The 10,072-nt window shown below is 36.6% G+C and overlaps 3 protein-coding genes across 4 annotated transcripts; 2 read left to right on the forward strand and 1 right to left on the reverse strand.

Moving 5' to 3' along the window:
• Positions 1–1,879: 1,879 nt before the first annotated feature.
• On the forward strand, positions 1,880–4,986 carry LOC113330159 (exonuclease mut-7 homolog). Of its 2 annotated transcripts, none has more exons than XM_026577007.1 (6): positions 1,880–2,523; positions 3,040–3,177; positions 3,500–3,623; positions 3,766–4,113; positions 4,200–4,451; positions 4,545–4,986. In XM_026577007.1, exons 1-5 carry the CDS (start codon positions 2,086–2,088, stop codon positions 4,298–4,300), a joined length of 1,149 nt encoding a protein of 382 aa, XP_026432792.1. In that variant the 5' UTR covers positions 1,880–2,085; the 3' UTR covers positions 4,301–4,451; positions 4,545–4,986. The 2 variants fall into 2 exon arrangements, with proteins under 2 accessions (XP_026432792.1, XP_026432791.1); XM_026577006.1 differs by having other exon boundaries at positions 4,191–4,451; positions 4,545–4,984.
• Positions 4,987–5,390: 404 nt separating this feature from the next.
• On the reverse strand, positions 5,391–6,751 carry LOC113329642 (leucine-rich repeat receptor-like serine/threonine-protein kinase BAM1). The gene is made up of 3 exons (XM_026576496.1): positions 6,686–6,751; positions 5,617–6,059; positions 5,391–5,526 (listed from the first exon to the last, which is right to left on the reverse strand). The coding sequence occupies exons 1-3, from the start codon at positions 6,749–6,751 to the stop codon at positions 5,391–5,393; spliced, it is 645 nt and encodes a 214-aa protein (XP_026432281.1).
• LOC113330158 (putative dual specificity protein phosphatase DSP8) lies at positions 6,573–9,712 on the forward strand. The gene is made up of 5 exons (XM_026577005.1): positions 6,573–7,164; positions 7,695–7,817; positions 8,055–8,148; positions 8,264–8,436; positions 9,008–9,712. The coding sequence occupies exons 1-5, from the start codon at positions 6,880–6,882 to the stop codon at positions 9,329–9,331; spliced, it is 999 nt and encodes a 332-aa protein (XP_026432790.1). The 5' UTR covers positions 6,573–6,879; the 3' UTR covers positions 9,332–9,712.
• Positions 9,713–10,072: the final 360 nt, after the last annotated feature.

Below are 10,072 nucleotides of genomic sequence, written 5' to 3' on the forward strand. Positions count from 1 at the left end.
TCATTATTGCCACTGGATTCATGCACCACCACTCACAAATACCACACTAACCATCTCTAATATCTATCGATGTAATTATTAACAAAGTTGTTTTGTGGGAGTATATATTTATTATGGTAATTAATAAAACATTTATTATGAGGTGAATTTCTAACTTTCAATCATATAATCACTTATAAACACTTATGTAAATACGCATTGACTTATCTTCTTCCTAAATAAATCTTGAGGACAGTACCAAAAATAATTGATAAAGTAAGATAAACATCAAATATTTCGAGAATGATACCAAAACATCACGGAAAGAAGGTTGAGCGGAAGTATATTTTGGATCTATGTAAATAACCGATTTATGGCGACATATAATTAATAGAATATATTACTACTCATCATCACCTGCCACTACCACAAAATCACCGGATACTACTTCTTTCTCCAACCGCCAACGCTACCATTCCCCTGCAGTTGGGCGTGCTTTTAATTTTAATCACAAACGTAATGTATAAAGTTTAGACCGGACAAAAGTCGTCAATTAATTTATTCTATTATTTATTTTTTTGTCACGTTTTCTTTTATATTGTAGCTATTTTTTTTAACGCTAAAAACCATGATTTATTCGATCGGGTACCATATATAGTAGGGATACCATTTGGGTGATCCAACGATCATGATCATATTGTCTTATATATCTAGTACCATCATCGAAAGATTTGGTTTTTGTCCTTACCAATCGCGCTAAAAACAACCAAATATATCTTTCAAAATACAATATTAATTACATGTTTTGTAAAGACACAAAACTATTATTGTCCATCACTATTGACCAACTACCACCACCATAAACTATTTCTTTCACCACCAGTAATGTTACCGCCTCCACCACTCACAAACACCCGCCACCATTTCTACCACTCATTACTTCTTCCACCACTACCATTTAGTAATACTATGATTTTTAGTAAAATTAATTACTAATAAAAATATTTATTTATTTATGAGATTAATTAAGAGGATATTTATAATAAAACATCAGTTTATCATTCATTATAAGAAATTAATGATACATTAATTAATAATAAACTTATAATTTTTAAGTTGAACAGACAACAATCATAGATTTATCTTCGTCCTAGATAAATCTCAGCCATTCTTTACCTGGGCTAAGTTATCCAAACTATGTTTTGTATTCTAGATAGATACCATTATTTCACATGTATCATATATATCGTCGTCTTAATGGATGCATTCAAGAACTATATACATCACCTTGAACGCGGCAATGAATTACTACCCACAACGTTTTCCTTTCCATAAAATCACAAAATGCCATCTACATTATCACTGATTGAATGTCTGGTTAAACAACAACAACCAACCCATTATTCTGCTCTCTTATATCGCTATGTGCAACACTGAAATTGGGACAGTTAGATTCTTACCTTTTCGATTGAATAGAGATAGACGAAGAAAACGGGTTTGCTGCATGGTATTCATTTGATCAGAGTGCTCTCTATTCATCATATAAATGCAAGAGTCACGTTGATTGAAACTGAAAAGTCAAGCCTATTATGCAAACGAAAATGATTGATACACAACGAAAAATGTACCGAGTGAGAGGGGGTGAGGCCTACTCATGCCCCACCCCTATCCCAATACAAAGAGGGTGACATTTAGGCCCTCAGATCCCTTCTCGGTGCACATCACGGAATATTTTTCGTTGTGTGTATCATTACTCTTATGCAAACACCTATTTGCTTGAATCTTTTCGTACCAAAAGCAGGAAAAGTAACTAATCCGTTTAGGTTTTTCTCCACGTGGCTTACCTGTATTGGACAAAAAATCAGGGCTACTGCCATGTCAGCAAAATTGTTCTCCTTTACATAAAGAAGACTCAAAACAGGAGCCAAACAAAAGACTCAAAACAGGAGCCATCTCACTCATGACTTTACCAAACCTTAATAATGATGCACTAGTATATTCCCACTAAACCACACTAACTATTCAATTCTAGTGATCTTCTTAATATACTGTATTCTTTATTGCTTGACTTTTACTTTACTTTGATATTCTGAGCCTGCAACTACAATGGATTCTCAAGAAATGATGAAAACAATAAAACCTCAAGAAATCCATTTAGTATCAACCACAACAGATGATTGTGAAGAATACAATTTATTACTCTGGGCATTAAATCATTCATCTATAGTTGGTTTAGATGCTGAATGGGCATGTTCTAATGAGATTAGAATATACACTTTCCCAACTGTTGCTCTTCTTCAAATAGCTTGTAGAATCAATGATGAACACTTAGAGGATAGAGATTCACAGAACAAAATCTTGGTTTTCTTAGTTGATCTTCAAGAGATTGTTAGACTTTCCTCTACCCTTACTTCAATTTATCAACTTCTTAAGGATTTGTTTGCATCACCTCATATATTGAAACTTGGGTTTTCATTTAAGCAAGATTTTACTTACTTGTCGTCTACTTTTGCATCTCATGGTTTCCCTCCTGGATTTGATAAGGTACACGTCTCTTTACCTTTTGGAATTGGGAATTTAGTGATTCTTCTTTGAAATACTATGTATGGTGTTTGAAGAAATGCCTAATTGAGCATATTTTGTACACATTTGGTAATGTTGTCACTCTAGTTACAGTGCAGTAAGATGGCACAGGACCTAGTACAGTTATGACTAAAGAATGTATTGGAAACCATGTATTGTAAAATGTATGGCACTGGAAGGAGTTTGAGTTTCGCTGAGGTTTGATTGTTGCTGTGCTAGCATTATAAGACACCAAATTGTTTGTTGCTATTACCATAGCGTGATATGATCTTACCAAACTCTGTTGAAGCCGTGTATTATAGGAAGTTGTGCTTACCACATGCTTGCGGCTAAACCTTTAAATATAAAGATCTAAACCAAATCATTAGGTTCTATCCACCTCATTAGTAGCTGAATTGCGTAAAGTTTGTTTGTTTGATTGGGTATCAACTTGTGTAAAGCTTGTTTGTTTGATTGGGATATCAACATGTGGTTCAGCTAGCACCATTCGTAGATATTTCAACTCTATATCATGAAGGCCAGCTACAACAGAAGCAACCGGGAGAAGAAATTTCTAAGAATTTGAAAGGCTTGGCAACTGTATGCAAAGAAGTGATTGGTGTTACACTTTCCAAGGTTTGGTTTTGGTGTAGGTACTTTTTTCTCTTTTTGTGTGTGTGCTAATTTCTTTCTAATTAAAAAATGATTAACCCACGAAAAGAAATCTCTAAACTTTCCCATGGATAAATCTGGTTGTTGACTGTGAAAGCCGAGACCCAATGGGACATGGTTTTCACAGTTAACTTAGAGTCACATCTTCAAGGGGTTCCCACCGAAAAAATCTCAGAGTTTCTTTTGTTGGACATAGAAAGACTCCTTTTCATATGTTGTGCCAAAGTGGTTAAATGCTTGTTATTCTTAGTTGTGATCCCAACCTCTGGATGAATACCTACACCAGGAACTTCAATGTAGCGACTGGTCATTCCGCCCTCTAACAGAAGATCAAAAAACATATGCTACTGTGGATGCACAGTGCTTACTGGAAATCTTTGATGTTTTTGAGGAGAAGGTTCTTATAGAAGGTATTTGTTGTTTCATGTTGTATTTAATATCCGTTTAGCTATATACAGTAGTATATTATCTATTATGCGTCAAATTATAAGAACTGTCAAATGCATCATGGAGTGAAATTTTATGCAGCTGAATGAACTCCTTTTGCTGCAGAAGCCTCTAATTTCAACGCCTCACGCGTAAAGACTGCTCCACCAAGAATTTCTCTATTGAACATTATTGGAAGATACGGCGAAAAAAATTTTCTGAAGCATTTCGATAGAAAACCGAAAACTCCTAAACAACCACCGCAACCATTTAGTAAGAAAACAAGGAAGAAAATGCAAAAGTTAGCTGCACCGCTTAAGATTCGCAAATCTTCCACCTCAGCAGATACAACTAAGGAAGCTAAATTCAATGAAGGTTGTGGTAATTTGCAAGAAGCTAAACTCATTGAAAGTCGTGGTGATCTGCAAGAGCCTCCACCAGGAGATTCTTCGTTAGTTATTCTTGCTCCACCAGGTGAGATTCTCAGACTACCACCTCAGCCTATGCAGTTAAGGAAACTAAACTGATTGAAGATTTTGGTGATTTGCAAGGTCCACCAGAGGATTCGTCGTTGATTACTCTTAGTACTCCACCTCAGCAGTTGAGTAAGAAATCAAGGAGGACGAAGAAGAAGATGCAAAGCTTAGCTTTACCGGTATAAAATTGTCAGACCTACGACATCAGCGAATTTAACCGAGGATGCTAAACTGATTGAAGGTTTCGGTGACTCACAAGGGCCTGCACCAGGGGACTCGTCTTCTTGTGGTGATGTAGGGGGTGATGGGTGCGCAAAACCTGTGGGTGCTGTCATGGTAAGCCATTCCTTGACTATAGTTGGTGCATAATTATTCTTGCTGCCCCTTTCTCTCCTTCTCTTACTATAAAAGATTTTGTGTGTTTCCCAGCCTCAAGCTAAAGTTGCTAAAAGTATTCCAAATCGTGGTGGTCACAACTCCACCGAGGACTCTGTAGTCTGCCAACTTTGTGGTAAGCCTTCTCATACCGCTTCTGATTGCTACAAACGCTTTGATAAGGGTTTCAAACCGCGATGGATAAAGAAAGGGAGGACACAGCCTGCATCTTCTCAACCTCCCAGTTGTGTCTGTCACACATCCTTCCTCTACTGTTTTTGAGTGTGTGATTTGACTAGTCGTCTACCCAAAATGTACCAAGTTATATTTGGTGGTTATATCCAAAATTATACTGTTTGTAAATTTGGATAGTGTAATCAACTTTGTTACTGAATCATCGTTAGAGTGTGTGCACAGGATCAGACTTTAGACAGGTCGGACACATCACTTGGCCCTAATTTCCAAATGGATTTTAACAAACTGCCACACTTGCGAATCCCGATTCAAGAAAATGCCACCGTTTTTTTCAGAGTTTATTAAATGCCACAACCGTTAGATATTCCGTCAGGGCCCACTAACTCGGTCTATAATCATTGAAAAAGTCAATACAACGTGTCAACATTACCAAACTACCCTTGAATTCGTGTTGGTCCAAACTCGACAATGACTCATACTATTAGGTCGATTTGAATCAGTCTTACTTAGACGACTCACCACTATAAATCGTTATTATATAATCAAGTCAATCCACCAGAATCATTCAACGACATATCTTGTACTTTCTCGCTGAAACTTGCCACCCGCTTTTGTTATCACTACTCTCTGTCTGTCAAATCAGCCATTTCTACGACGACCTTCTCTTTAATTTCTTCGTCACATCGTGAGAAGATTTCTTCTCTGCTAAGGAAGTCTTGGATCAAGAATCTTCAAAACTCCTGATGATTTTGAATCTGTCGTATCCCAATGAACAATACCAACTCCATCTCCAAAATCACCAACTGGTTTTCTACCACTCAGTAGTTCTAAATACCAAAATCTGATAAAATAGAAATCTCATTTTCAGAATTATAGACCCTGCACAAGTATGATGTTTGAAATCTCAAGACCCATCTACTAACAAATCTACAAAATGCATGTACTGAATTCATTAATCTTACCTGGTGCAATATACCCATAAGAGCCGGCAATAGCAGACATGTATTCAGAAGTACCAGAATCTTGAAGAAATTTAGCAAGTCCAAAATCAGCGACTCGAGCATCAAAGTTGGAATCTAGAAGAATATTGTTCGATTTCACATCCCGGTGAAGAATCAGAGGAGAACAGTCATGGTGCAGATAACACAACCCTCTTGCAGCTTCAACTGCAATTTTATACCTAGTATCCCAATGCAAATCACCTCCTTTTTCTCCATGAAGAACTTCACCTAAACTTCCATTAGGCATGTACTCATAAACCAAAAGATTGGTCTCATGGTTGGAACAAAATCCTAATAACCTCACGATATTGCGATGTCTAATCCTACCCAAAATCTGAATCTCTGCATTAAACCCGTGAACGAGATTCCCTTGCTTTCTTCAAAGACCTGGCTTTAATAATAGCAATCAAACAAAGAAGCAACCCCGTCACAAGAAACAATTTCATAGTAACCGAAAGTGGAACTTTCGAATTCCCTCGGTAGAGTACGTTGTGGTCGATCACGAAATTGTAGCAGTAAGTACACACTTTAGATGATTTGGGGACTTAAATGTCTTTTACTGTGACCGATTTACTGCCATGTAGGCACTAACAACAGATAACCGTTTTCTCAAAAAAATTGGATGGAAAAGATCAAATGTATGACATTTAATAAACTCTGAAAAAAACGGTGGCATTTTCTTGAATCGGGATTTACAAGTGTGGCAGTTTGTTAAAAATCCCTTTCCAAATTTAATTGGCATTAACTGTTTCATAAAATCGCATTTAATCCAACGGTTGTTACAACCCATTTTCCGGTCAAAATATCATAACTGGGAGGTGCTGTCATGTCATTTCATAGTCAGCACAAAGAGAGTATATACCCATTATAATACTAAATTCAACACGTTCTGGATTTATCATTAAACAATCTTCCTCTGATTTCAGTCATTAATACACCATCGAGACGATGAAGATTGTTGTTAGAAATCCTTAACCTTTAAAACCCCTTCTCTCTTACCTCTTCTTCTTCACTGTTGTAGACGAAGGAGAAGAGAAAGAGAGGAGAAGAGCTATCTACTTCCATTAATGGATAGTAAGAGGTTCTAAATAACGAAATTGAGTCTGGGTTTTGTTTAATTTTGTTTGGGGTTGTGTTTAATTTTATTTTCGTCAAGTAATTTAGTGTAAAGATTGAATTTTTGTTGTTGAGAGATGATGAGTAAGGAGAGATTGGAAGATTGGGATGAATTGGAAAGTGAGTTGAATGGTTTGGAACAAGATTGGGAAGATTTAGATGATGATTGTAGTGAGGATGAGAGTGGGATTGGAAGAAAGGGAGTGAGTTTATGTGATGTTACTGATTCAAAAGATTGTGATGCTAAGAGGGTTTTAGTTGGTGCTGGTGCTAGGATTTTGTTCTATCCAACTCTGATGTATAATGTTGTCAGGAATAAGATTCAACCTGATGAGTTTCATTGGTGGGATCAAATTGATCAGGTATAATTCCTAATTCATTAAAGGGACCCTTTGATTACTTTTTGTTTTTGATTCAATTTAGTGGTTTTATGATTTTACTGTTTGTTTGGTTGAAATGTTATTGGTTTGTTGTAAGGTGAATGAATGAGAATAGGATTCAATTTTGAGAACCCACTTGATAATTTTTCTAGTGTGATTTCTTGGGCTGCATTGCTGCAACATCTCAATTTTGTGTAGATGGTGTGCTTTTAAGAATTTGACCATGCTTGGAAAGAGATTGTTTTGTTTTGGGGGTAATTGGGCATGGTTTTACTTAGTTTGTATAGACCTTTCTTTGTCAAAATGCCCTCATTCGATTATCCATGCCTTTACTGTTGATATTGGTTAGAGATTCTAGGATGCAAACATCTGACTTGCGTTGCACTTATCAGGATGATGGATCTAGTGTGAATATTCTGTTGATATTGGATTTACATGTCTGTTGATAAGAAGACTTGTAGGGTTTAAAGCTAGATTGTTTATATGCGCTATTAATGATTTTCTGCCATCAGTTTGTATTGCTAGGTGCTGTGCCCTTCACTACTGATGTTCCTCGCCTGAAGGAATTAGGTGTTCAAGGAGTTGTTACTCTGAATGAGCCTTATGAGACTCTGGTTCCGTCATCACTTTATCATGTAAGTGTTGCATTTATAGAAAATTTGTTCTCTTTTAGTATTCGGTACACTTTTCTTTCATCTTCAAAGACAGAATTATCAATAACTCATTGAGGAAAGTCTTTGTTTCTTGTTCCAGAAAATATGACAAAAGTCTTCTTTTCCTTTTTTTTTTTTCATTTTTTTTTTGTTCTTTTTTCTTTAATGCGAGTGTTATACCATCCATTTAGTTTTTCTTTGTAATCTACTTGAATGTAGGATCATGGCATTGATCATTTGGTGATTCCGACAAGAGACTACCTTTTTGCTCCATCGCATGAAGATTTATGTCAAGCTGTAGACTTCATTCACAGTAAGTGTATTGAAGCATATTCTGTTTACTCCGCAGTTTTATCTGGCATGCATTCCCTATAGAATATGTAAGATCAATGCTGACTTTCTTCTCTTCTAATGCTTCTCTTGTGTAGAGAATGTCTCAAGTGGGAAAAAGACCTATGTTCACTGCAAAGCTGGTAGGGGTCGTAGCACTACTGTTGTTCTCTGCTACCTGGTACAATACAAGCAGATGACACCTGTTGCTGCATTTGAGTACGTAAGATCGATCAGGCATAGGGTTCTCCTAGCTTCTTCCCAGTGGCAGGTATCTTCCAAAAGAACCCCTAATTGAGCTATTAGTGTTATTTCATATCTATAGATAACCTTATTTAAGAAGTCGTAGGGAAAGTGTAAAGTATGTTTTTCATGTGCACGCGCTTGCACGAAGACTAATTAGGTATGACAAGTTGACAACTATACTATGGTAGAAATAAGTATTAACTATTAAGGTGTTTCCAGTTATTTCCGTTACTTGAATGAATTTCGGAGGACAAAAGAAATCTATAACGCAAACAGTAATAAATATTAAAGTGTTTCCAGTTATCTCCGTTACTTGAATGAATTTCGAAGGACAAAACAAATCTATAACGCAAACAGTTATAAGTATTAAAGCGTTTCCAGTTATTTCCGTTATTTGATAGAATTCCGGTGGACAAAACAAATCTATAACGCAAACATTAATAAGTATTTAAGTGTTTCCAGTTATTTCCGTTACTTGAATGTATTTCGGAGAACAAAAAAAATCTATTACGCAAACAGTTTATCTGTCGTATACAATTTTATTTGGATTCATAAATGAGTGATTTCTAAAAGCAACCTCTTTTTTTCAATGTCAGGCTGTTCAGGACTTCTATAATGTAAGAGGGGCAAAAGATACCAAACCAGGCAACCACTTCAACAGCCAAGATTTGAACCCTATAGATTTCCCAGCGGCTATCAAAAACATTGAGGGATCGGCAATTGTTGATGGCTCAGTCATATTGATAACTGACTCAGATCTTGATGGCTATGACAGCACCTGTGAAAACTTTGATAGAGTGAACAATGCCATGTCAAAACTTTCAAAACCATGGTTGAGAAAGAAACCTGGTAAGGAGGATAAGTGCTCTGTAGAGGCTGATAAGTCAGGAGTTGTTGTTGCAGGCATCCAAGCCCGTTAGGAGGATTTTGTCAGTTATTCAAGAGTAGAGAGAGTAAATGAGGCGGACATAAAAGGATTGTTTGTCATTATGTTCTGCGTGCAGTTTTTCTATCTGCAGGAGGATTTTTATTTTACTTTCACCAATTTTTCATTGTTGTTGTTGCGGCTGTTGGTGTTGTTGTTGTCCTTGGGTCAGTGCGTGGTATTGTAGGTGGGTAGCCGGATATTGCCAAATCGGTGATACGGGCTGAGTTGGCTGTGTATTTGTTTCCATTCTTTTCTTGTAGAAAAGTATACTATTCTTTCTTTCCATTTTCAATCAAAAGGAAAGAAATAATAATGTTGTAATCTGAAACATTACACCCAAGTTAATAAAGCTGAAGTTTTTTGTGTTTCCATTCAGATTTCATATTCGACTTTAATCAGTTCAATTTTGCTGGCCCTATTTCTGCACATTTTCATGTTCTTTCTACTTCATGGTTTTCGGAATCGTTCTCTGCAGCTTTGAAGGAAAACCATAACTGGTTTTGACTACCCTGGCTGATACTGACAGTGACAACATTTATGCTATCAGGGTGCAGCCTGCTTGTTGTCTTGCTCTACTCTGATCTTTCATATACTGGAAAGTCTGGAATATAGGAACTGCACCCTTGTACAGCAGCCATTCTGCAGTTTAAGAAGTGCTCAAAATTGCTCAATTTTTCCAAATTTAATGACAACCATACCCCGCCACTGACAAAAGGTCTCGACTGTAACACCA

The sequence above is a fragment of the Papaver somniferum genome, unplaced genomic scaffold, assembly GCF_003573695.1.
Source record: "Papaver somniferum cultivar HN1 unplaced genomic scaffold, ASM357369v1 unplaced-scaffold_117, whole genome shotgun sequence".
Classification (NCBI taxonomy): Eukaryota; Viridiplantae; Streptophyta; class Magnoliopsida; order Ranunculales; family Papaveraceae; genus Papaver; species Papaver somniferum.

Excerpts from the sequence above, each read along its gene's own strand:
- LOC113330159 (XM_026577006.1), top strand. The coding sequence starts at position 2,086 with ATGGATTCTCAAGAAATGATGAAAACAATAAAACCTCAAGAAATCCAT. Across the intron at positions 3,178-3,499 it reads TTGGTGTTACACTTTCCAAG|GAACTTCAATGTAGCGACTG; the intron begins GTTTGGTTTTGG and ends TACCTACACCAG. Across the intron at positions 4,114-4,190 it reads AGTTATTCTTGCTCCACCAG|GTCCACCAGAGGATTCGTCG; the intron begins GTGAGATTCTCA and ends GTGATTTGCAAG.
- LOC113330158 (XM_026577005.1), top strand. The coding sequence starts at position 6,880 with ATGATGAGTAAGGAGAGATTGGAAGATTGGGATGAATTGGAAAGTGAG. Across the intron at positions 8,149-8,263 it reads AGCTGTAGACTTCATTCACA|AGAATGTCTCAAGTGGGAAA; the intron begins GTAAGTGTATTG and ends TCTCTTGTGTAG. Across the intron at positions 8,437-9,007 it reads TAGCTTCTTCCCAGTGGCAG|GCTGTTCAGGACTTCTATAA; the intron begins GTATCTTCCAAA and ends TTTCAATGTCAG.
- LOC113329642 (XM_026576496.1), bottom strand. The coding sequence starts at position 6,751 with ATGGAAGTAGATAGCTCTTCTCCTCTCTTTCTCTTCTCCTTCGTCTAC. Across the intron at positions 6,060-6,685 it reads ACAACAGTGAAGAAGAAGAG|CAAGGGAATCTCGTTCACGG; the intron begins GTAAGAGAGAAG and ends CTTTGAAGAAAG. Across the intron at positions 5,527-5,616 it reads GAATTCAGTACATGCATTTT|ATTTTGGTATTTAGAACTAC; the intron begins GTAGATTTGTTA and ends CTATTTTATCAG.